The sequence below is a fragment of the Dermacentor variabilis genome, chromosome 1, assembly GCF_050947875.1.
Source record: "Dermacentor variabilis isolate Ectoservices chromosome 1, ASM5094787v1, whole genome shotgun sequence".
Classification (NCBI taxonomy): Eukaryota; Metazoa; Arthropoda; class Arachnida; order Ixodida; family Ixodidae; genus Dermacentor; species Dermacentor variabilis.
In genome coordinates, this window is record NC_134568.1 from 46,282,967 (window position 1) to 46,310,448 (window position 27,482).

Sequence of the window (27,482 nt, forward strand, 5' to 3'; positions counted from 1 at the left end):
TCGTAGTGGAGGGCTGCAGATTAATTTTGACGACCCGAGGTTTTTGAACGTGCACCCAAAGCACTGTACATAAGCATTTTTGCATTCTGGCCCCATTAGAATGCAGCCACTGTGGCTGGATTTGAGCCCGCACCATTCGTGCTCCGCAGCACAATGCCGTAGACACTAAGCCACCACGTCAGGTAATAAATAGATTCTGAAATAGAAATGGGATTTGAGACGCAGCCGTTCCCCCCTCACCAATTTTCCCTAAATTTGGCTGGAAAATCCACAGTGGCATGCACCTCGGCATAACCCTCAATCGCCTTGGACCCATGTACAGGCAGAAAACGGCAAGGATTACTGTCATCATAGCACCAGCAGGGCCGCTGTGCATGTGCTCTGAAGGTGGTGAAATCGGTCTATTGAATCTCAAGTAGTGCTCTGCTCCTAGAGCCTTCTTTATATATAAATAAGTCAATGAGTGCTGAATTATTTTATATTCTGAGTTGCTCAATTCAAATCTGTACTTGCTTTTTATATACAGTAAGTGGTGCTTAAGATATTAATCATTTCATGTTCTTAGTTTATCTCTTTCCGTACCGTGCCCATTGGGCATCATTAGCCCGCTAACAGTAGTTTTAAACGCCAGCTTTGAGACTTTCCGTGCCGACCGCAGCAACAATGTGCTATCGGACAGGAAGGAGGAGAATTATATTTTTGTTTGCTAAGCAGTTCGCTTTTTTCCCCTCGGGTAGTGATTTTTGAACATGCTCCGAAGTTTTCGCAATCGTCAAAGTAGAAAGCACTAACGGCCGCCCGCTAGTGATGGTTTGAAACGCCGCTTTCGAGACCTTCCATGCCACTCACGGACATTCTGCGCCGTAGGGCGTGAAGGAGGATATGTTTGTTTTGCAAGCATGTCGCTTTTTCCCGACAAGACGTTAATTTTTTAACACACTCCAAAGTTTCGCGATCGTCAAAATAGAAAGCAAAGAGGACCGCCTCTTGGAGCAGTGTGTGTGCTTCGAAAGATCGAAGATCTCGGGATTCCACTGTGTTTTCGGCTGATTATGTCAGTGGATTGAGCAGTAGCGAGTCTGAGGATGTGGTCTTTCCAACGGACTTTGAGAGCGGCGCCGACGCAAGCCATCCTGGAACATCGGCGGCCGCAGCCCGGCACGCCAAGCTGTAGTGCTTGCACTTAAATTTTTGTAGTGAAATACCTGTTCAATTAAATTTTTTTTTGTGCCTATTAGATGGCAAAACATTTTGTGTATCTCGTAATTTTTGTTACATATTTTTATTAGTAGATACAAGCATGTCTTTACAAACTTTGTTCAGCTTTATCCCACAATCTCAATTCTAGCAATTTATATCTTTTTTATGATGTACATCTTGTTAATAAACCTTTTATGTGGGAAAAGTGCATTTATTCTGCTTTTTGCTTATGTATTACATAAAATATTGATTGCAGTAGTTCGTTAAAAAAAAAAGAAATCTGGCGTGACCTACAAAAAACACCTATTTTCCTCATGGTACGGAAAGAGTTAAGCTGACTTAGTTCAGAAAACCTGTAAGTACCTAGCATTAAAAAGCAGTGGAATGATTGAGAATTTATAATGCGTCCTATAAACAAGAGTGAAAGTTCGTCTACTTTGAACTAAAGCTATAGGACAACAAATTTGTGGGTGTAAAATTTTCTTTGACATTTCAAAAATTTGTTCTAAGAACCTTTTATGATAATAATCACCAATATATTGGTTCTTTTGTACTCCACCAGAGTTCATCTTTCTAACAAAAAAAATATTACACGAAAGAAAGGAACTGCAATGGTAACAGTAGTGGAACCAGATATAATGCTCTTCCAATATTTGGAAGGGATTACAATTTAGCTGTGAAGAAAAAAAAAACTAAGCCAAATGAAAAATTAGCTTATATAGAAGTAGCACATCAAACAAACAAGGCAACTTTCATCTCAATTTATCTATTCATTAAATAGTGTACAGGGCGCCCTCTTCTGTTAATGACAAGGCTGTGTTTGTTTACTTTTTTTTTTTTGATCATTCTTATGTTTTGTCAAACAAATGAAAAAAAAAACGTGACCAAGAACACTTGCCACTCTTTTCTTTCTTCTCTCATTTTGCAGCATGCATGACCCAATTATTCCAAACTCTTCCCCAAGGAGCAAGCACCAGAAGAGAATGTACGTAACCAAGTTTAAAAATGGTTGGAAACATGCAAAAACAAATGTAAAGCAAATACAACTTTTTTTCTGGTCCTCACTTCCTCATTTAGGTGCAGTAAATTTTCGTATGATGACATACGTGAAGTGCACAAGCGACGCTACCTTCTGCAGGTAGGTTGTTATGAACTGTTTGTTTACAACATATATACCATGTATACAATTTTCGAATGTGCACCTTCTTTATTGCAACAGCAGTTATAAGGACATTCGAGGCTCGTTCACGCCATTGTGCTGTCACAGTACTGACAGCATGTGCCCAGCCTGCACGTGGAGGTTTAGAAGGTCCCCAGAGACATGCAATGTGTTTGGCTACAAAAATGATGAAGCCAAGTGGATGCATCATCGTTATCAGCAGCATCAGCAGCATCAGCAGCAGCCTGGTTATGCCCACTGCAGGGCAAAGCCCTCTCCCATACTTCTCCAACTACCCCGGTCATGTACTAATTGGATCCGATATAGCAGAGTGTGATGATGCATCCCTAGATGATGCACCCCATTATCTAGGGATGCATCATCACGCTCTGCTGTATAGGATCTTGCAGCAGCCAGGGCAGCATTCTGTCCTGTGCTGCTAGTATGAGAATTGTGTGCACACACGTTAGCATTCCTGCAGAGCATGTGTGTGCATACCACATTGAGATGCATTTATTGGTCTGGATGGAACAAATAGTAAATGTCAAGTTAGCATGAACAAACGCCAACGATTGTTCATTGACGCACACAAACGCCAATGGTTTTTCATCGGTCTCGTATCGTGCGCCATTGAGCTGCAATGCCTTAACACTGCTTGCGACGTTCCTCATCGTACCAGCATTGTGAGATGCCCGGTATCTGCCAGAGCACTATTTCTTCTGCACAGCAGCAGTTGTCTCACATGCTGCATCGCGTCAACATGTCACCATCATGTATTGTTAGAACATCGTCTGAAGTGCTTGAGAGCAATGCTAAACCTTGTTATTGCTTTGAATACTTCAACTTCGGGCAAAACTGTAAACGTTATCCTGAAGAAGTTTGCTAAAACTGGCATGCATGTCAAATTTACTTGATTGGTGATTCATTGACTAGATTTCTGTTAGAGCTCCCTGGTCACTGCCATAATGCCCTCTGGTCTGTGATAAACCCACATGAAGCCCTTCTCAAAAGCACTGCAGAAGTGAAAGCGCGTGCACTTTTTACTCCCATGCAACACTCCAGAGAGAAGTTGCCCACTCCTTCCAGTTGAGAAGTCTTCACTACCCACACCTTATCATGAGTATGAAGTTTGCCCAGCATTGAGCTCTTCCTGCATGCATTTCTTTACACAAAGAGACACTTTGCATGCTTACACTACAGTCGAACCCTCCTATAACAATATTCAAGTGCCACAAAAATTCCATTGTTATAACCAATAATTGTTATAACTAGGTTGCATGAAAAAAAATCAAAATGGAGGATGGCGTAGCTGTTCCGAGCAAACTATAATGGCGGGGAGACCAGTTCTCCCCACCACCTTCCTTCATCCGGCTTCTGATTATGTTGACTCGTTTAAGTGTTTAACTCTGCTTCCTGCGTGCTCCAATCACATGTTGTTAACAAGCTGCGGCTGTTGGCATTCGAGAAGGGCACTGCTATAACAACTGCAAAGAGGGGTCACGGGCGGCAAGTGACACTCGAGCTCTGCCAAGGCATCGCTTTGGTGGCCCCGAAAGGTGCCTTTTATCTAAAAAAAAAATGCTGGGACGTGATCACCACAAGCATCTCGCCACAAATCTTCCACTGGCTCGCGCAAGAAAACCGTATGTCCGTCAGCCTTGCTTGCTTTGCGCTAAGCTTGCCGACATCCTTCTCCAAGGCATCCAAGTGCTCCACGTAGTGAAGTGGAAGGTCCCTCGCGAGAGCAAGCCCATGAGGGACTTAATCATCTACAGGACCTCATGCTTGGAAGAAATATTCAAGCTATTAAACTAGAAAAACTTAGGAGTAAGGATCGACGGCGAATATCTCAGCAGCCTTCAGTTTGCCGATGACATTGTTCTATTCAGCAACAATGCAGACGAGTTACAACAAATGATTAAGGACCTTAACAGAGAGTGTAAGAGTGGAATTGAAGATTAATACGCAGAAGACAGATAATGATGAATAGCCAGGCACAGGAACAAGAGTTTGTGATCGCCAGTCAGCCTCTAGAATCTGTGAAGGAGTACGTTTACCTAGATCAATTAGTCACAGGGAACCCCGATCATGAGAAGGAAATTGATAGAAGAATAAAAGTGGATTGGATCGCATACGGCAGACATTGTCAGCTCCCGACTGGAAGCTTGTCATTATCATTGAAAAGGAAGGTGTACAATCAGTGCATTTTACCCGTGCTGACATATGGGGCAGAGACTTGGAGACTGACAAAGAAGCTTGAGAACAAGTTTGGGACCATGCAAAGAGCGATGGAACAAAGATTGCTAGGCATAACGTTAAGAGACAGAAAAAGAGCGGTTTGGATCAGAGAGCAAACGGGTATAGACAATATTCTAATTGACATCAAGCAAAAAAAATGGAGCTGGGCAGGTCATGTAATGCGCCAGTTAGATAACCGTTAGACCATTAGGGTTATGGAATGGGTACCGAGAGAAGGGAAACGCAGTCGAGGACGGCAGAAGACTAGGGGGAGCGATGAAATTAGGAAATTTGCGGGCGCTAGTTAGAGTCGGTTGGCGCAGGACAGGGGTAATTGGAGATCGCAAGGAGAGGCCTTTGTCCTGCAGGGGACATAAAACAGGCTGATAATTATGATGATGATGATAAAAAAACTACCACTGAAATATTGACATATCCAGGCATATAGTTTGCATAAAGTAAGTGACGATCTTTTATGCCACGGTCACATGTGGAACTTTCGATCATGATCAAGCCTGATCAAGATCGCATTTCTCGACCGTGATCGACTTCCATCCATAGCTTGCGCAGAGGAGCCAATCGCGATTGAGAAATTCGATCCCAATCGAGCTTGATCACGATGTTACTGGGGTATTAATAATAACACCACAAACTCTGCAACTCTGGCACAATTCATTGACCAACAATAAACTGAAATAAATTAAAATTAATAGTGCAGAAATTTTGACATTTTTCTCTTTTCTGACCACAAAAATCAGGTGCACATTCGAACAGAGCAGATACGGTACATGTTTTGGGTGTCCATAATGTCGGAATCAATTCAGTGTTCATCACGGCGCATAACCGTATGACTTCCTCCAGTTCTTCTTTTCAGTTAAGTTTTTCACGTGGGTAAAGAGTTGTACATGTGATAGGCTAATTAGACATGCCTTGTCTTTTTATAGCCAATAGCCCTGGAAGTTTTCTCAGCCGATGGGCGGAACTACCTGCTGGTGTTTCCACGCAAAGTCCGCAACAAGGTCTACACTCGTTTCTTGTCAGCAGCCACTGCGATAACCGACAGCGCCCAGGAATCCTTGGCAGGGCAGCGCAGAGGTGCCAACGTAGAGTCAGGGTAAGGTGCAATGCATATTTAGGAAGTCTGGTCTTTGTGCCACACCTCCTTATTGAGGATTGTTATCTATATGCAGCCAGCAGCTAAGGTTGACAACATTCTATTTTAATAAGGTTGATATATTTATTGAACTGGATGTCAACATAGCAGTACAGTCAACCGTCGTTATAATGAAGTGACTGTGATGGCGAAAAAATTCGATATAAGTGGTAATTCAATAAAAGAGACTCCTCCATAAAAGCTATAAAGGCAGAATTCAAATAGCACAACTCTGCTGAAGTCTAATACGGGTGTCACATAGCACATTTGCAATCATGATTGAGCCCGATGGATGCACAGGCACTGTGATGGCGATAGCTGGTGACAGAGAGGGTTGCTCGCAAAGCGCTTCAAGTAATGTGGTTTAAAATGCATGTGTTTGGGTCGGGACTGGAAGAAATATTGAATAAAGCAATAATTTGAGCAAAAAGATTTCATTTCAACGAGAGTCTACTGTATATCAACAATACTATAATGTACAGAGAGAGTAACACATTAAAATTCTTTTTGATGGTTTGGTAAACTGAAGCATAATTTATACCTAATCGCTGTTATTTTTTTATGCTGGTCTGTAGGTTAGTTAGGCTGCATAGTGAAAAAAGAAAAACAAACACATTAGACACTTTTCATTCATGTGGTGCACCAAAACATGTGTGCTCCACATGCTTTGGTTCACGTGGTTGTAACCAACAAAAACTAAAACCTCTCCGTACACCCTCTGCTTCTCACTCATAATCTGGCAGGTATGGTCCCATAGACAGTTAAGTAGTACAGACAAACCTCATCATAACAAAGTCACATTTGAGGCAAAAATGTCATTATATCCAATATTCATTATAAGCATGTATTCACTACATGCTGATATTGGGGAGACAAACTTTATATTGTTATATCTGATAATTTGTTATATGCGTATTCTTCATAGTATAGTCGATTTCCATTAATTCGACCGTGACGGGATCGACGAAATGGATCTAATTATCCGGCAGGTTGAATTAAACAAGATGCAGAAAAAATGCCAAAACACCGCTGATTATTTGGCAGCATTTGCCCAATTCTAACACGCCCCCAAATCAAACGTGCTCCTACTTGCTGTGTGTCCAAAGTAGAAAACTAAAGTAAAAATGACATTAAAGCTTCTAAACAAAGTAGAAATCCAATGCGTACCCAATTGTTTAGCAAGAAAGAAAGGCAAGGGTCTGGTGGGGCACAATGGAGGCCTGTTTTCTAAAGTCAGCTTCGCCTCTATACAAGTGTGTTGTGCTATAAAGCATGCGAACGTCGCGAAGATGGTTTTGGTTTTGTGTCCGATTGCACCGTGCAGGGCTATTGAAAAATAGGGGGGGGGGATAAGTGCCGTAAACAGACATTGGCGAGCTACAGTTACTTCTTAGAAATCTTCCCCAAGGTAGGCCCAAAATAGGCACTTTCGATGGGAGATTTTTGACGTGTTCAACGAATTCACTGTCCTCTAAGCTTCGTTGAGACGGATGCTGCTGCAAAAGGGGTTGCTATTAGGGTCACCATAGGAGTGAAGCGCATGCTTGACTCCTGTGTTTAAGTTATCCATGTGAAGGCTAAATTTAGGATCAAAATTACCCAAGTTTGGTACCATGGGTACTGGCTGGCACCTTCAGTTGAGCTTAAATTAACCGGAGTCGAATTAAAGGAAGCCTGCTATATAGGTCCGACTGTCGTTTCTTGTTAGTGTACAACTAAAATGCATAGATTGTTTGTGTGAATTCTGAGCTAGTACTCTACTCAGATCCAAAGGAGTTAAACAAAGTACTAAGATAATTTTTGTATACTTCAACTTTTTGCTTATATTGTTATGACTAAAAAAATGCAATGCACGTGTGGTTTGTGTGGTTAGCCATTTGCAAAAACGTCTACAAGGATGCTGACTAGGGTGAAAGAAAGGTATTCTTACAAAAATGCAGCCAATTCAACGAATTGGAATCTATATACAGCAAAGCTTCGTGTGAGTGCATAGTCGAAACACGAGTGCACGTATGCACGCACACACATAGACACAAAAGTGCGGGCACACACAAATTATACCAAGCCTTTTGTTATAAGCAGAATTGCAGCTTACTAACGAGTACGACAGATGCCTTGAATGCATCATGGTTTCAGAGGCAGCATGCGCATATGTACGTAGCGCAATTCGAGTCCATTCTATCTGCAAGAAGCATTTACTTCCTCATTATCGTGCAGCCACGGATACTTGAAGGCGAGCTTTCTGGTTCTTTTTTTTCCTTTCCCCCACACGGCTGGCGGCACCACTGCCGTGGATATGCGAAGGCGAGCTCCATCTGGTGGTGGTGCAAGGAACCCGGCAGCACATGCGGCACGCATACTTTGCTGTGATTGGTTGGCCTATTCGTCATGAGAACAGCCAGGCTGCAGCCACAGTCATGAAACCCGGCGAGGTTCGCAAAAAAAAAAAGCTTTGCTTTTAAAAACTTTCACAAGGCTTCCACACGTGGGAGAAAATCATAGTTCTTCATGAACAGACTCTTTGGCAGTGCCAGCTGGGTTTACCCAAAAGTAAGAGGCAAATAGTGTAATTAAAAATAATTTTAAAACCTTTTTCATGTTCAGTGTAGTCTGAAATTATGCTGACACAAACTGAAGCCATGAAATAAATTGTACAGTAATCCAAATGACATATAATAGTATATATGTCTACAAAAGGACAGCTTACTTTTTGCAAACTACATGAAGCAGGTGTGGCCTGGGCAGGTAGGTCTTGTTATAGGTGATATTTTGTATAAACCGCTCGGACAACTCAAACTTGAGGAGTTGAATGATATGGTACCGTAGGGCTAGCGAGTCTAGAACAAAGTATATCCGAGGCATACAAAAAGATAAGCGCACAGCTCATCCCCACTCTTCAGTGTACAAAAAGTATGGCACAGTGGGTTTGGTGACTCTGTTGAAGCTGTTGTGGTGGCTCCAATACGTGGGCATCAACACTTGCAGCATCTCTCGTCGCAACTGCACACTGGGACACAAACTGCCAACATTGCATGTGTGTCACGCAGGGAAGCTGAACAGCAGATTTCGAGCACCTTGCGGGGAAGACTAAACATTAGGGGACTCAAGAGAGTCAAGCATTCTCACATCCTTCCAACCGTAAATCACTCCATACTCTGGTGAAAACATGCACAGGGGCTAATATCTACATGTGATCCATAAACTAGATGCAGTACATACAGGAAATGTCCACAAACTCAAATGACCGTTATGTGCAGCACCAATGCCTCTGGTTTACAGCACTGGCTCTCGTTGCTCACTGAGTGTTGCACAGCTGGACACAGCTGTCCACTCTGCCAAACAAGCCACAGGCATCTCCATTGCCTGGGGTGACTTAATCCTAGTTCGACGCATCAGGCAGCAGTGTAGATGATGTGCAGATTACAGCAAGGCAGGGGTGACACCGCACATGCTACATGCACTCGAATGCTCGACAAAACACTGAAGTAGGCAAGGGAAAGCAACTCTGCATGCACACCATTCATATAGTGCAGTGTTCAATTTGGCTAGCCAATATAGACCTTTTCATCGGGCGAGGAGGATAGCGCGCGCGGAGAGCCTTTCCTCCTCTCTGGCTTGGGCGATCCGGCGCGGTGCTGCTTGAAAGTATTGCTGTCGCATGCTGCGGAACGATTTCGAGATGTTTTAAATGGTACTTTGTGAAATTTACGCCATGTCCGTTCATATAAGATCGTCAGGGAAGTGTTTTGGTGCATCGGTAACTACAGTAGGCGAAAATGTGTCTGTCTTGGGGCCGCAAAAATGTGACGCGCTTTATCAGCTGCGGTGTACGCACATTATCAGTCACGGTGTGTATGTGTTGTGAACTATTTTGCTTATATCGGTTTTAATTCAACAAAGAAACCCGGTGTCTCTTTATTACCAGCATTAAATGATAAATCAGCTCACTGTCTGATCGCTTGGCGTAGGGAGTAAAACATAAGAGTGCATGCTCGTGCATGGCCAAGCGGCAGGCGCTATCAAATATTTGTGATCACCGGCATCGTTCTGGTGCATTTCAAGTCTAGTAGGCTTGAAATTACTATATGTCTACGCTAGCCTTCCTGCATGAGGCCGATGGCACTGCTCAACACAGCGATCACTGCGGTTGGTGAACCAGCACGATACAAATGTAAGCTGTGCGCTTCAGCATTGCCTTTTTGGCCTGTATACTGCCATAATATATGAGAGGGATTGCATCAAAAGAATGCGATGGCTATTTTTGAGGACAAAATTTCCGTAATATGTGTGAGTGTGTCATAGACAACGAAACGAACACAACCGAAAAAAAAAATTCGGTTATCATCCTCTTTCTCGAAAAAGCAAGAGAAAACGGGCTAACGCCGCAATAAGACCTCGCATAGTCACGGCACACAACGTTTATAGATACATAACCGCTGATGTCGTATGCTTAGACCATGCGGTATATAGAACAAAGATATCTGTAATCCAGCACCTACCACTGCTTAGGATGCTCACGCAGTTCGTAAACAGTTCCTTTGCTGGCCAAGCTTAATTCAGACTGTAAGGTATGCTGCTATTACTTGCCCAAACTATTTTATTCAGGGGTGGAAACCTCATCCATCAAACCAAGTAGTCATGCAATGTAACCTGCAGCGAACAGTTCGAACGTTTGTCAAAGTATAACATCACAGCTCCTATCGTAGCAGAACGGTACCCACGCCGCTACGATCGTCGCGTATGTTTCATGGCTCCTAAACCGCAGCTTAGAAATAGAGGATAACACTGCAATAATGTCACATTATATAGTGAATGGAACATTCAAAAATGCACAATTGGTCTCTGAGGCTGATTGTAGGCTCAAATATGCACACACACATCGCGCTGCGTGTTCCGTTCACCTCAACGCCAGCAGAAACTCCGGCCATGACGCCTTAAACCACTTCAGCACGTCTCACAGAACCGTTTACCATGTAGAAGATGCACGTCGTACTAAACAGACCGCACGACCGCAAAAAAAAACGCCAGAACCTACCGCTGAGCATATACCTGCCATGCAAAACACTGCTTTCACCCAAGCCAGTATGGCGCTGCCCAGAGGCGGCGCCTACGAAAAAAACGGTCTATATCTGGTGGCTACTTAACTGGTAGGTTCATATGAACAAAGCTTGCTTTCTTGAGTCAAACAAGGAATTTCAATTCATGTGAGGCTAGCTAGAATGAGAGGTCAGCGAAGCGGGGCTATCTGAACACCACTGCCCAATGGGTTGTGTCCCTCCACATGCGACAGGCAACTCCAAAAAGCCTGAGGCTAAGTGAATCGCTAATTTGGCAGCAACCAGTATCCAACAAAACGCCTGAAATGGGCAAAAAACAGGCATCTATGAAAAAAATTCAGCTCTGTAAGGTGTTCCTACTATGCCCACTGTATGCAACAGCGTCTGGCTGGTGGCGCCCGCCCTCCCAGATGGTGTTGAAGCACCCAAGTGTCGAACCACAGTACCAGACTGCTCATAATGGCACCTGTGGCGTCTGGTCACCCAATTCCCCAAGCCGCTACTCCCAGGATCAAAGAAGGGGAAAGAAGTTTTCTACAGAAAAACTCGGACCACCCATGAGTCTTCCGTAGGCTGATTTCGGATAAGATAGCCAACCATGTCCAGTCAACATATTTAAATGATGTGAAAAGAAAATTATATACTGTAGAACATCATTCATATGTTTTAGAACAAACGCAGTTTTAGAAAAAGATACTAACTGGGAAAAGGTACGATCCAAAGTAACTAAAAAATTTTGACAGGCTCAACTGTTATTGACATCTACATAATGCGAAGCGTCGCATGGATTGTTTCAGCATGAGATGCCGTTGCTTGTCAAGCTCGTGGTGCTCCAGCGGCCCGAGATGCATTTTGTTGTTTTCCTATTGCATGGTGTTTTAAGATGGCGACTGGAAACCAAAGCGAAATCGAGCTGGTGGGCAATGCCAGATGCCACCGAAGCGAAACATGATGCTCACGTCGCACCGCCTGCAGCAGGGAACAGTGACGCGTTTGGATTATTGCCTGCTAAAGGCGTGCAGTACGTTACCAATGGCACTGCACCCCACGCACTGTAAAACAGATAGGTGAAGATGCTATCGCAATAGGTTTGGCGGCGATAGCTGTGAATGTTGCGTGCGACGACCCGGGCAGAGATTTGCTGGTACCGGTATAAGAAACTGTGCGTGCTGTCATTTTCATGTGAGACAGGCAGCCATATACTGTTCTCAATCGCCTGCGCCTCGCGCCTTTTATTACGGAAGCAATTATACAAACACTCAAGGCGCATTTTTGCCAGTGGCGTCGGCGTGAGGTTCCATATAAAGTCCAAGGGCGATAAAATCGTCGCTGCGTGCCATATGCTGTATGTGCGAGCGAAAGCGTGCGCCAGCGGGGAAGGTGGGCGGGAAGCGCACCCTCTCCTGTCGCATGCGAGGTACAGGGGTGAGGTGAGGGAGGGGGGCATTCTTCACGCGGGTGCCGTATCTTGAAAGCAATCTGCGATGTGGCCAAAGTGCGCGCCCACGCGGGCCTCATCTTGAAAGCGATTTGCGAGGTTCGCAGAGTCAGTGTAGTGCTAGTAGCTTTGTATGTGCTGTGGTTTTGACGTTTCATTCGCGTTGAAGCGAGAGATGCACAAAGGTCAATTCAATCGCTGATGCGGCCGTGATTCCTCACACCAGCATTTTGAAGCGTTTCCGCGCTCATCGAGTGAGATGTGTTCATGTTTACCTGTGCGCATGTGACACCATGCTCATTATTTTAGTTAAAACACGTTGGCAGGCTAGTTAGTTTGAATCCATGATAGAATGTGTAAGTGCGACTGAACAAGGACTGTCTCTGTGTGTCAGTTTCTTTCTACGTCCTCGTTCAGTCGTGTTTACACATATCATTGTTCATTTAGTTAGTAAACAAATGTTTACAAGCTTATACGGCCTATAAAACTGCTATCCTTAGTTCATATAGCTATCTGCTAATTTGCTATCGCAATCGGTGCTTCACCTTTTGGACGAAACTGCAACTTATTCTTGTTCACATGGGATCTAGATGCCAGAAAACGTGTACTATTGCAGTCTGCAGCAGTGAACAGCGGCGCATTTCGGTTATCGCCTATTCAAAGCGTGCGCTATGCTTCCGACCTTACCAGGCGCTGTGAAACGAATATGTGAAGGTGCTTATTGCAATAGGATTGGCGGTGATAGAGTTGAATGCTGCGTGCGACGACCCTAGAGAAGATTTGCTGGTATCGAAATAAGAAACTGAGTGCGCGCCGGCGTTTTCACATGAGACGCGTGAGCGAGTATTGGGGTGAAGCTGCTGTGGTGGGTAGCTATATACTGTTCTCGATCACGTGAGCCTTACGCATTTTCTTGTTTACATGGGATCTAGTGGCCGGAAAACGTATCATACGGTCACAGTTTGGTGACATACTGAACGTTGGTGGCGTAAAATCGTCTTTTCCGGGAACATATGAACCGGTAAAAAATGAGCGTAACTCTATTGGGTCATTTTTTGTGTTCTCGATTGCGAACGTTGGCACCAGGAAAACGTATGTAATGGGAACGTATCAACGAGATTCTACTGTAGTTCTTGTGGCAGCAAAAGTGAATCCAATCTTACTCTCTTGAAAAAAAAAAATGATTTGATCAAAAAATTACCAAAACATTAACATTCTGAATGTTAATAATCGAAAGTTATCCTGCCACGAATAAACATAATCTTGTGACGAGCTTCAGATGTAGAATAAAAAAATTACAAACATAGCATAAACTTCAGTTTGCCTCTCATTTCCATCCTTTCTCTTGCATCAAATGACAAACCCAAGGGGCTGAAACTTTTTGCACACCTCAAGTGAACTATTGTGTTAAATGATGCCAAATTATATTCTTCCACTCGTTTTCTTTCATGTACAAAATGGGTGCCCAATTATCCATGTTTATCACTAAATGGAATGTTTTTTAAATGTACAAAAAAGACACTTTTTATTTTTTTCAAAATGCTCCCAGTGAATATAAGGCAAATTCCCTATCAATTCATGAAGTAGTGTTTTGCGTTTTGCTATAAGTGTACATGATGTATTGGAACAAATACAACCCGTTTCGCATAATTTCAGTTGTGGGTGGAACTGTGCTTTGGGGTTTCCTTAGCTTTTCGAAATTAACAGCCCTCACATAAAGTGAATGATGGGCCCTTTCACGGAATAAAGCCTGTAATAACTTCAATAATTTAGCAGCTGCAATATGCAATATAAATGCAAAAACGGTCTTTGCATGCACACATTTAGTGTGTTTCATTATTGCTGCATCGTTGCCTTGCCACAGTGCATCAGGACTGCTGGTCTACTCTCAGTGTGAAAACAAAGCAGGTTCTTTTACTCTTTTTTAGTTGTTTGCTCACGGACAGGGAAAATTCAGCTGGAAGCTATGATTCAGATTATGCTATTTATCAGGCTACCAAATGTTCCCTACATGGAGAATATCAGACCTATCATCAGAACTATTGTCCTTGAGCAAACAAGTCGTTACAGAGATCAATGAACTGGTTTTCTTTAGTTGAGCATTCTTATGTGGAGAATTTATTGTTCTTCCCACTTTCACCTGAACTTGCAATCGTCATTCCGACTACTCTGCCACATATGCCACATATGGCACAACTGAATCTCATGTACAGAGGCCAGGCATCTTGCTTTTCTTTTCTGAATTCTTTCAGGCTTTCTCATAAAAATGGATTAACTTCACATTTCGTAGTTTATTTCCGAGTCTCTCCACAAGCTCTTGTGTAGTTTGGTTACAAATGTTGCCGCACCTCTCAAGGTGTTATGGGTTGCATGTTGCTCGACGACACCACCACTCCATCGCATCCATTCATGCCATGTACCGTTGCAGAGAACAGCCATTTTGTTGACACAAACTTGCTGTATAGAAGACCGTGCGATAAAGGTGTCATCATGCAGCAATGCCCAGCTCCATCAGTAGTCTATTGAGCTGAGTCACATAAGCTGAAATAAGGGCGAGGCAGGGAGCAAATGACAAGGCACTTTCATTACAGCCTTCCTTCTGTATGTCATCGCAGGGAAGGGAACTGTTGTGTTTGTCTGTGCCACCTTACTGCGCACAGAACTACACCCCACAAACACGGATAAATGCAACACCCGTCAGTAACTATCAGAAGCGCCATCAGTTCCAGAGCACATGGCAGATACCACCAGCAGCATGCTGTCTCGAACGTAACTGCACACACAACCACAAGCCAGGAACGCAGACAAACACAGCAGGAATCGAACCTGGCTGCGGTGGTATAAACTTTTTGAGGTCAGACACCGAAAACATGCGATGGTCCTGGGGTAGCATATGCACTTTCTGTCAAAGCGCTGGCTGCGGCAGATGTGAGATAGCAGAAATGTCCAGTGCCAATGGTGTTTTATTTTGTATTTTGTATTTAGAAGCTATTACGAGGTCTCGGTGCAGCTGTTGTTTTAAGCCACTATCAGTGTTTTGTTGCTTTGAAAGGGAAGCATTTTTACTAAAGGCTGGAATATGTTTTAAACAGCCTTGGAAGCTGTAATGCACACTTCCACCCACAAATTAAATTATGTGATATGGGTCGCATTTGTTTCACTATATCGTAGGCACTTGCAGCTGAAAACAAAATACTATTTCATGAATTGATAGTGTGCATGCCTGAGTTTCACTGGGAGCATTCTGAAAAAGAAAAAAGTGTGCTTTTTTGTACAAATTTCTGTAATTTCCATTTAAGTACAAACATGGTACATTGGCTGGTCACTTTGTACACGAAAGAAAACGACTGGAAGGATAAACTTTGGCATCAATTAACACCTGGGTGTCTACCAACTGGGAAAACTGGGAATTCCCAGGGATTGTGAGTAGTATGGAGAAACTCAGGGAATTTGTGCCTCTATAAGGGAAAATTAGCTGTAATTTTATTGAAAGGGTCGAAAATCGCAGTAATGCTGGCTCAAGTAACAGACAGGAATCGTAATGAATCGTCTTTGACATCCTGTCGTCGGCTGGAGGAGTTGCCAGTGTACTGTCAACAACCAACTTTCCGGATTCCCGATAATTTGGACGGCTTCGGGGCACCACCACGTAGCCCATAGTCAATGTATCAGAACGTCTGAAATTTCGGACGCAAGAACTCTTTGCCGTCTGATTTTCAGGACATTTTGCTGTGACCGCAGGTGCGAAACGGCATCAAAGCCACCACCGCTGCCATTTTGATTACCTCGCCGCCTCGAACTGGCGCTCTGGCACGCAGATACGCTGGCAGCCGTAGCCACCACTGCAGCAACGCTAGGCCTAGCTGCTTCGACGTTCACTATGAAGCTTCTTGCCGTTGGGTGCCGTGTTTTTTATTGGAAGAATTCGCTGCTGGGGGGGGGGGTCAGCAATGGCACGGACTCCGCCATTGTGATCCTCGCGATTGGCTTAGAAGCTTGGAAAGTGCGGTGCGTTGCATAATGCCAGTTTCCGAAAGTCAGCTTCGCCTCTGTACAGAAATGTTACTTGAAGCATACGCAAAAGTATTGCAGTGAAGCATAACAAGCGTGGAAAGGGGCTATTGCCACGGGACACAGTATGTATTCCTTAATTATACATTCATGCACCCGGTATTTCCTGTCACAGTACGAGCACCAATATGCTTAATACGTGTACCGACAGGCCTTCAGAGCGTTTTCGAATGTGCCTGTGGCGGTTTGAGCCCTTAAGGGCAGTAAATGACATGCATTTATTTTTTCCAACTGGCCAATTTTTCGGATGTGTTGGCGGGCCTTAGGGAGTTCGAAAAAGCGGACGTGAACTGTGCAACTGACCTAAAAGATGCTTCAAATGGTCTGTGGGGCGAACGAGTGGCAGAAGGAAGACAAGAACAGAAAGGACCTATGCATTGAGGAATTAGCGGGAAAGGAAGCGTGCTACCGCCATTTTGAAGGAGCTTGAGCTCAAAAAACAAAGTGTTGGCTGATGCCAACATGCAGGTGTCCCTCATCCAAACCAATATGAACTCTTTATTCGTATTTGAGAATGTCCTACTCGATTTGCATTTTTTTAAGACATTTTATTTTCTGGGCATTTTACTAACCCCTCCCTCCTATTCTCTTTTTGAATAACATAAACACTACTCCTTAGTACTCAAATTAGATTGTCATTCTTTTTTAAATTTTTTTCATATGCTTACTAGAGAGTGACAGCATCTGGCAATATGGTTTCAGCCCGTCTTGACATAAAACATAGTTCTGCATCACTCAGGGAATTTTGCAAAGGCACTCAGGGAAAACCTGGAAACTCTGGGAATTTGGAAATTTCAGCTTGGTAGACACCCTGAACACAATAATTTGCTTGAGATGTGAAAAACATTTCAGGTCTCTGGGTTTGTCATTTGAAGAGAAGGTGGAAGTATGAGCCAAATTGATGTTCATGCTATGTTTGTAATTTTTTGTTCTACATCTGAAGCTCCCAACAAGATTATATTTATTCTAGCCAGGGGAAGATCTAATTACTATCATTCGGCAAAAATATTTTGGTTATGGTATGAATGCTATTCCTGTAATCATTTGGGAAAGTGCCACTAATGCACAGTTCGCGGATGGTGGCCTGTGACACAAGAAATGTAGGGATTTCTTTCCAAGAAAAATAATTGTTTTGTCAAGAAACTAAGCTTGAATTCGCTTTTGCCGCCCCAAAAACTATATTATAAATCTTTTTCGCATAATTTAAAAATGTCGACCGGACATGGTTTGCTGATCTTTAGAGAAACCAGCTGGTATTCATTTACTTCAGGCATGCCGATGCTCCATGGGCTTTATGCCTCACACTCCCAGGATACAGACCGTGTGGCTCTTGTACCGAAGAATGCACTTACAAACGCTTGTGAAAAGGCTTAGAATAAGGACAGCAGCCATCGCATCGCTGTCAAGAAAGCATGCCGCTAAATTTAGCAGTCGAAATTCATGCTAGTCCCACACTCATTTGGTTCAAATAAAGGTTGTCTAGTTTCAAACAGAACTGTCGTTTGATGTTCCAACAGCCTCGCATTGGGCACCAAGATAGATAGTATGCCCTGCATGCTGCTAGGACTGAAGGAAAGCTCCGGTTATAACCATGCTCAATAGCTCCATAACGCATCCCCAACCCTTCGTGCAGGTAAATCACCACTACTTGTTTGGCCGAACAAGCCAAAACAGCGGTGTATACTCAAACAGTATTTATTGCTGAGAGTAGTACAGTAAGCAATAAGCACTTGGAGAAGGTTCATCTGCTCCATAATAGTGATAAGAAGGTTCATCTTGTTACATCTGGCTGGTCAGGCAAGGAGCTCGCTCGCGAGACAGTAATGTAATCCTGGTGGTAATATTTAGCAGCCAGAAAGCACATCTCAATCGAGGGTACTCTTCAATACCTTTTTACTTGTGCGAGAGGGCTGTTTTGATTTCTCAGAAGTGATAGCAAAATGAGAAGGGGGCATTGTGAACCTCCGCTGCGCCCCAGCCAGCCCCGGGTGTGGATCGCGGTCTGCAATCGTGCTCCATTGCGATATGCTGGAGGAAGTGGGATGTTAACGAACCCCAGGTGGTCAGAATTAATCTGGAGCCCTCTACTATGGCATCCCTTATAGCCCACTGTGCAGTTTCAAGACCAAGTCCCACGATTACATTAATGATTATTAACACAAGGCAATTCATACAGGCTGTTGGCTCCTTTCACTGCAGTGGAAACAAAATGACACTTCTCCAGTGATCACTCAGGGCAAGTTACCAAAATCATGCATGAACTGGAAACTTAGAGGACCAACCAGTGGTTGATTAGTGGCAATGGTGTTGGGCTGCTAAGCACACACAAGGTCGTGGGATCAAATCACGGCCACGGCGGCTGCATTTCGAGGGGGCAAAATGCAAAAACACCCATGTACTTAGATTTAGGTGGACGTTAAAAAGACGCTGGTGGTCCAAATTATTCCCGAGTCCCTCGTTACAGCATGCCTCACAATCAAATCGTAGTTTTGGCATGCAAAACCACATATTTTTTTTTTTTTTTTGGAGACCCAAAGTGTCTTCTAAAGGTTTAAAAGAAACACTGATTGTTATGTGTGTTCAGCCTAGCAGTGTTTTCTTTTTTTTTAATGATACGTGCCACAAGAGAACATTCTATGAATGTTGTCATGTGTAATTTTACAGTTTTTCTTATATATTGGTGTTCTAAAATTGCTTTGTCCACGGCATCAGTAACATGTCCATCGCATGTTTTTTTAGTTTTCAACAAGTACATCTAGGTGCTAAGATAAAATAAAACTACTTTTTTTTTCTTTTGCCCCCTAAGTGTCAGAAATAAAGTAGTGCCTCAGTGTTGGTGCTGACACTCAAGAAAATCTCAGTATCTGCCTAATGCCACCTGCACCCACTTGACATGCGTCAGTGCCCCCTTCTGATTTTTAGTACTGTAGCATGAGACTGCAAAGTTTTATTGCCATCATGTAAACTTAAAAATACAAGCATTGCTTTGTGGGCATACAATGACTCGAAGGAATTATTGCATGTTCACTTGTATTCACACTTGCATTCAGGTGCTAAATACTAGAGCACTGAGAAACATGAACACTGTACGAGTAGTTTCTGGGTCTCACTTTCTTATTTTTTTTTACCTTCAAGTGATTAGCAGTTTTCTCCTGTATTTTTATGTGGCTTGAAAATGTCCTTATCTTTTAGGGCAAGTTTGCTAAGCAACCTCATAGGAGAGACGTCGGTAACACAGCGATGGCTGGTGAGTAAAATCTGGTAAAGAAAGCTATGATGTGTTATGTAGAGCATTTGATAAGTGCCGCAAAAAGAGAGGGCATGGGATAAGTACTACAAATGTAGTTTTTTAGGCCAAGGGACCATCAAAAGCTGTTTGGCAGAAAATGAAAGAAGAAATTTCCATATGCTAAAAGTAACTGAGCTCTGTATGGTATACCTGACTCTTAGGCTAATGTATACCAGGTTTTCTTTTATGTAAGCTGTATGAGGTTGATTGTGAAATTTCCTTTCTAATTTTTGAAGGTATAAAGTATGATATAAGAATACGCCTTGGCACTGCAAGACAGAATAAGATCACTGGCCTTTGCATGTAATTTTATCTTAGGGTCAGTAAAAATTTACAGGGGCTAAACTAGTAAATTAAACTCTCAAAATAATAACGAAGCTCCATTTAGCTTTCTGCATGAGTTACGTTGAATTTGCCGTAGTTTGCAGTGAAAGTTAAGGCTAGTGTATATATTTTTAAGTGGATCAATACCATTGTAGTGGGTTATTAAACTGCAGTGCTGTGAAAAGTTGCTCATACTATTTTTCAGAGGGGCGAGATCAGCAATTTCCAGTACCTGATGCATTTGAACACATTGGCAGGCAGGTCATACAATGACCTCATGCAATACCCAGTCTTCCCTTGGGTTCTTGCTGATTATGACTCAGAAGCAAGTAGCTTTTCTTTTGATACTCAATCTGTATTTTGTTCCAGTTCACCTAATGAAACTTGTTCATATGCCTGTGCAGGAACTAGATCTGAATGATTCATCAACTTTCCGCGACTTCAGCAAACCGATGGGTGCTCAGACAAGTGATCGTCTCGAACAATTCAAAAAGCGTTACCGAGAATGGGATGACCCTCACGGTTGGTTCTTTTCTCACTTTATGTAATTGCTTCTCCTAAAGCCAGCAGAAATCTGTTGCTCCTGAATACATCTGAATTTGTGTACCACATATGCTGACTTTTTTCTTTTTAGGAGAGACACCTCCCTATCATTATGGTACATTTTATTCATCCGCTATGATTGTGGCCTCCTATCTGGTTCGAATGGAGCCTTTCACGCAGCACTTTCTGAGACTACAGGTGATGTTTCCTTTTTTTATATGTAGTTTTGTTTGATGGATCATTAAAAAAAAAACTTGAGTAGTTTGGCACAGTGAATTGGTATGCACTAACATTGCACTGCAATGCAGCTATACACTGCATATGGACACACACATTTTAATTTTATATTGCATTTTTTTCATCACCACTTTTTGTACCTCAGCACCGATAAGTTTTTTTTCATCGTTGACATCTTCAAAGGCACTTATAGAGCCAGTCATGGCACTTTTGCCCTGCTCCTTGTAACAGGGCAAAAGTGTCACATTTACTTTCACACGCCATATGCTATGGGTGCAAGGGGAAAACTTGCAAAGGTGAGTCAAGAAAGATGATGGCTTGATGTGCACTGTTCTCCCACGTGCTCAATAAGCGCACACAAAAAAAGGGGGGGGGGGGGGTGAGCACACGTCTCCTTCTCTATCCCAGCCATGGCTGCGCATGGCTCCTCAGACTACTGAGAGCATAAGCGACCCGTGCGCACTGCCTAGGAGGCAATCTGCAGAGGGTGCAAAGCTCGGGCGAGCCTGTATGACTGATGGCTTCATGTGCGCTGTTCTCCCACATGCCTTGTGTTGGAGGTCGCATAGTCTCAAGTTTTGACGACACATTGAAGTGAAAGGCAGCATGAATTAGTGTTTGCTCTCCAATGCCCACGCTCTTCATCGTGCCAGCATTCTGAGAGTGAGTGTTCATGCTCATCGAGTGAGATCTTTTTATTTTGCCTATGCGTACATGACATCATGCTTATTAATTTAATTAGTAAGTAAATGTTTACTGCAATTTATAAGGCTGCTTAACTGCAACATTACTTTCTGTAGTTGTCTAATACTTTTCTATCGCTGTCAATGCTTCGGCTTTCAGACAAAATTAAGACTTTTTTTTCTTTATTCAGTATCTCCACTTTGCTGATGGATGATGCTATAAGCTGCAGCTCGAAATGAACGCACCTTTATCATGACACAGATTACTGCATGCACTTTAGCCAGATGTTCAGTCATTTTCATCTTAAAGAGTCCCTGAAAGGTTTGGATACATTTTGTAGACATGTAGAGTACAGCTACTGTAAATCATTCACATCACAATTTAAGTGAAGTGTCTCATATTAAGAGAGCTTTAGACGATTACAAGTTGCCCTCCTCCCTAGCCAGTATTTTTCTTCTCAACTCATTCGCCGAGAAATCGAGGCTAAGCTCCGCCTTCACTGGCTCTGTCGTGACATCTAGTTCCAGTGTCTTGGAGCTAAGTGTTTTTTACCTTTTAAAGGGGCCCTTGAACACTTTTCAAGCCACCATCTTCAGCAGGTTGTGTAGACTGACGGTTGGAGATGCTTTTTGCATAGATTAATTATCAAAATACAGTAGACTTCCTTTAAGACGAACTCAAAGGGATCATGAAAATTTGTTCGTCTGATCAGTTCATCTTACCACAGGAATAATTGGCAACATGACCAGGTGCATCCAAATATCTTTCTTCAAAACAGTAAATGAAGACTTAAAACGGGGAAAAAATGGCATAAAAAGCATTTATTTAGCTGAACTTAATAGAAAGGTGTTTTCAAGTGGTACTCTTACTTGGTTTCATCCAGTCCACAGTGGATGTTTGGCGATTCTGTGCAAATCGGGGAGCAGCCACAAACGATGTCATCTCACCTTAAATATCCTTCTGTGCCTTCGTACTGCTGGAAAAAGTTCACTAGGGAGTTAAAGTAGGGATCTACCGCCTCACAGGTCATCGGTGCAGGCTCCAAGCTAGCAAAAGTATGGAGTCCGCTGAGTGCGCAGTGAAGCAACGCAGCCTAGAGGAAAGTCCCAGTGATTATGAGCGAAGTGGGGAAGGAGAAACGAGGCAAAGCGTCGTGGAGGAGGAAGGTAGGCAGAGGCACGCTGGCTTGACCTCCTCTGGCAGTTGCTACAGGTTTCGTTTGCGATACAGACATTCCGGTTTCGTCTTGTGATAACGTTGTCCTCCATGCCATTTGCTGTGTGTGTGAGTGAAAGCATGCAATGGTGAGCCAACGATGTGGCTCAATCTCGCGTGCACAAAGGAGAAAATGGGGGGCGGGGGGAAGTGTGCCTGCTTCCGTTACACACATGGCAAGGGGAGGGAGGTGGGTGTTGTAATTCGACCACGCGCGGTCGCGTGGGCTTTATCTTGAACACGATCTGCTTTGGGGGCACAGTCTAGGTCGGTCAATGGCTCGTAGCTTTGCGTGCACAGTGTTCTCACCGCTCAGTTTGCGTTGAAGTGATCGACAGCCATGAAGGTCACTTCACTCGCTGCTACTGCCGTGATTCCCCATGCCAGCGTTTTGACAGCGAGTGTCCGCTGATTGAGTGTGATGGGTTCATGTTTGCCTGAACACGATGGCATTTTGCTTGTTATTTTAGTTAGTAAGTGATGTTCACAAGGGGGCGTTCTACTCTGACGGCTGCTGCATATGGCATGGCCACACGAACCCGAACCCTGCCTTGAATACGATTTGTGATGCGGACAGTGTCGGCACACCGAGGGCCAATAGCTTCGTATGCGCTATAGCACCCATATGCTTACACATCACCCGCATTCGCGAAGTGAAACGTCACTGTCTCTTTTTGTTTCCTCCTCTTGTTTTGCCTCTGTCCACAGGCGATGTGTACCACAGGCCTCCAGAAAGGTACCTTGATGCGAGCGCGGCGCATCGAGGCACCCTAGCCTCTAGGATCAGTAGCGGTGGCGGCCACTACAAATGTTCATCTTAACTGAAGAGCACATTTGAGCCAGTTCATCTTAGGTGGATTTTTTTTTTTCATTGGATCTATGGAAAACCAAACAAACGTTCCCATGTTCTTCGTTATGCACGAGAATTTGGCTTAACCAAGCTTGTCTTAACGATAGTTCACTGTATTTAATATTCTTATGATATTATTGCGAGATGCTCAAGAGACAAGCCGCCACGAGAAGACGAAGTGGGTCTGTGCCCTTGGCGCGCGCGTGTCGGCCTGGCTCTCTGGCTCCAGTGTAAATGGCCTGTAAATACCCTCTTTCGTCTGTGTCTTTCCACATGTAACATTCTGGTGGAGGTTAGCGAACCACGTCCTCGCCACGGAACTCGGAAGTGGTCAGTACATCGAGCTTGTCACCATGCCTCCCGGTGACGAGCCTGCCTCTGCAACGGCTTTGGCTTGTCTGACTGCTCCAATCGTCACGGTTGCCCAACATCGCGACCCTGGTGTGCTCTCTGGCCTCGAGGGACAGGATGTTGACGAATGGATCAAGCTCTATGAACATGCCAGCGCTAATAACAGATAGGACCCAACCATTATGCTTGCCATTGTCATCTTTTATCTCGGCGGCACCCCACGTGTGTGGCACCAAACGCATGACGACAAGATAAGCAGTTGGGACAATTTCAAAGAAAAGCTACGGAAACTGTTCGGCGACCCCATTGGGCGCAAGGTTGCCGCGAGAAAGGCTCTTGTGACTCGTGTTCAGACAGCTACAGAGCCATACGTTTCATAGTCACTCTATGCCGCAAAGCTGACAGTGCTATGTCTGAAGCAGATAAAGTGGCGCATCAATTCAATTTGCTTGTTTTCGGCAACGTCTCGACTATCGATGCCATCATAAAAGAATGCCGTCGCCTTGAACAAGCGAAGAGCTGCCATATCTCACACCACATCACGCGGCTACCCAACATTGCTGCTACGTCAACATGTGAGGGTCGACCGCGTCAGAATGTGACAACTGTGTCAGACTGTGACTGTACCACCTGTGACGACGTAACCCGTATTGTTTGCCGCGAACTCAAGGCCACCTGTTCGCCAGCTTTCTCAGTGACGCCTCCCGATCCACCAGCAACCACAATTGCGATGATTCAGGCCGTCTTCAGACAGGAATTTGAGAACATGTGTCTGAACTCCGTGTGTTCAACTTCTCAACCCAGCGTTCCCCAGTTCTCTAGCGGCCCTCCTCATCCCCGGCAGTCTTTTTCTGCCACATCTTGCCGCAACCCGTCCGAATGGCGTACCCCTGATGACAGGCCGATCTGCTTCCACTGCTGTCGCATCGGCCATGTCGCTCGTCACTGCCGCAACCGATGGCCACCACCTCCTCGGACATACGCTGCTGCTTATTCCCGCACCTTTGGACCTTCGGTTCCCTGTACTACCCGCCATGAACCCATTGCCGCTGAGGCTCCTGCTCCAAACATTCGCTACAGCCTCTCGCCCTCACCTCGATGCCATCAGTCTCATTCGCCCCAACCCCGTCGCTTCTCTTCGCTGCCTATCGCCTTCCGGATCCAGCCAGAAAACTAGGCACTGCAGCTTCTGGAGGTGAAGCTGCATTGTCAACCCTGCCCTCAAATCATCTGCTCACGTTACCTACGAACCAAAACCTTTTTGACGTTGACGGCTATACTGTCACGGCTATCCTGTCACGGCACTGATGGATACAGGAGCACATCTTTCTATTATGAGTGCTGCCTTGCGACGACAACTGAACAAGCTCCTCACCCGAGCGTCGGCACGTGTCAGCCGCATTGCGGATGGCGGTACTGTGCCTATCATCGGCATGTGTACGGCATGTGTTAGCATCGCCGGCCGCCACACTCCTGTCCTCTTCACCGTGATTGCTCATTGCCCCCACGACCTCATTCTCAGCCTTGATTTTCTCTCCGCGCATTCTGCTCTTATTGACTGCTCTGCCAGTACCCTTCGCTTTGAGTTGCCGATCCTCGCGGAACCTTCTGACGCACCCCAGTGCCGCTTATGCCCCACCGGCTTTCTTCGCCTTCCACCAAAGTCAATAGCTTATATTGAACTGTTGTCTTCCCCACCAGTTCCTGATGGCGAGTACCTCGTCACTCCTCTGCCCGACATTCCACTACAATTTGACACTACCGTGCCTCACAGTACACTTACTGTTACTATGAACAACACTCGCATGCCTATCTTTGACTTTGGATTGACAAAGAAAATTCTACCGCAAGGTATTTGCCTTGCCAACGTTGATTGTCTTGGCGACCATCACGTGGCAGCGTTATCGACCGATGGCTCTTGCAAGCTCAGCAGGCCCCCTGTGCCAGTCTCGGGCGTCGATCCCAACATAAAGAAAATGGTTGTGACGGACCTGTCCTGTGCGTAGACTGAAGACCTTTGCCAAGTATTGTTGTCCTACCGAGATATTTTCGACTTCGACGATCGCCCTTTAGGCCAGGCGCTCACGGTCAAGCATCGGATTCTTATTGGCGATGCTACACCTATTCGCTGATGACCGTAACAATTTTCTACGTTGGAACGCCAAGTAATTCAAAGTGAAGTGAACAAAATGCTAGATAAAAACATCATTGAGCCTTCTTCGTGTCCCTGGGCATCACCTGTGGTGTTGGTTAAGAAGAAGGATAGCATGTGACGCTTCTGTGTAGACTACCGTCATCTGAACAACATTTTTAAGAAACACGTCTACCCGCTCCCACGTATAGATGATGCCCTTGACTGCCTTTACGGCTCTGCCTATTTCTCTTCTATTGATCTTCGTTCTGGATACTGGCACATTGCTGTTGACGATATGGACAGAGAAAAAACCGCGTTCATCACACCTGATGGCCTATACCAATTTAAAATAATGCATTTGGATTATGCAACGCCCCTGCTACCTTTGAGCGTACGAGGGACTCCTTGCTCCGAGGTTTCAAATGGTCCACATATCTCTGCTACTTCGACGACCGTCATCGTCTTCTCGCCAACGTTCGACACTCACCTTGAGCGTCTAACAACTATACTTGATGTATTTCGAAAGGCGAAGCTGCAACTTAACTCGTCCAAATGTCGTTTTGGCCACCGCCAAATTACTCTTCTGGGCCATCTCATTGATGCTTCCGGAGTACAGCGTGATCCCAACAAAACTCACGCTGTCCGAGACTTTCCGGTTCCAAAGGCAGCTGCAGACGTTTGAAGTTTTGTAGGGCTGTGCTCATACTTTTGTCGTTTTGTTCAAGATTTTGCGGCGATTTCTAGACCCCTCACTAATCTTTTGAAGAAAGGCGTAAAATTCTCGTGGGGTACTTCGGAAGCCGCCGCCTTCTCTCATCTCATCACTCTTCTAACCTCACCACCCATTCTCGCCCACTCCGGCCCTGATGCCCGTACAGAATTGCAGACAGATGCCAGCGGTCATGGCGTAGGTGCCGTCTTAACCCGGCGTCAGCGTGGCCAAGATCGCGTTATTGCTTATGTGAGCTGCCTCCTAGCACCATCGGAGCGCAACTATTCCATTACGGAACGAGAATGCCTTGCTGTTGTCTGGGCGGTTGCGAAGTTCTGTCCTTACCTTTATGGTCGCCCTTTTTCCGTAGTCACTGACCATCTTACTCTCTGCTGGCTCTCATCGCTAAAAAAGATCCTACAGGCCGGCTTGGTCAATAGGCTTTGAGACTACAAGAATTTTCATTTTCCGTGGTGTACAAGTCTGGCCGCCTGCACCAAGACGCTGACAGCTTGTCGTGTTACCCTGTTGACGACTCTGACTCCTACAATATTACCAGTGCTGCTTGCGTATTCTCTGTATCACAGCTGCTTCATTTTGCCGACGAACAACGCCGTGACGCCTACATCAGAGCACTCATCGACCGTTTTGAATACTCTCCGGCCGATGCTACTCTACACCTCTTCGTCCTCCACAACGGTATTCTGTACCGTCCTAACCTTCATCTGGACGGCTCTGAGTTCCTATTTGTAATACCTAAACACCTCCACTCCACCATTCTAGAAGAGCTTCACGACACACCGACGGCAGGCCATCTCGGCATATCT

General features: G+C 44.6%; 1 protein-coding gene across 1 annotated transcript in view; it reads left to right on the plus strand.

Annotated features, from left to right (window-relative positions):
- Positions 1-27,482, plus strand: part of bchs (WD repeat and FYVE domain containing 3 bchs) — a 245,728-nt gene that overhangs the window by 169,203 nt on the left and 49,043 nt on the right. Inside the window, exons 50-56 of the mRNA XM_075687061.1 lie at positions 2,129-2,185; positions 2,278-2,338; positions 5,542-5,711; positions 19,509-19,563; positions 20,135-20,254; positions 20,334-20,451; positions 20,564-20,670. Coding sequence (XP_075543176.1) covers positions 2,129-2,185; positions 2,278-2,338; positions 5,542-5,711; positions 19,509-19,563; positions 20,135-20,254; positions 20,334-20,451; positions 20,564-20,670 — 688 coding nt within the window. The remainder of the gene's footprint in view (positions 1-2,128; positions 2,186-2,277; positions 2,339-5,541; positions 5,712-19,508; positions 19,564-20,134; positions 20,255-20,333; positions 20,452-20,563; positions 20,671-27,482) is intronic.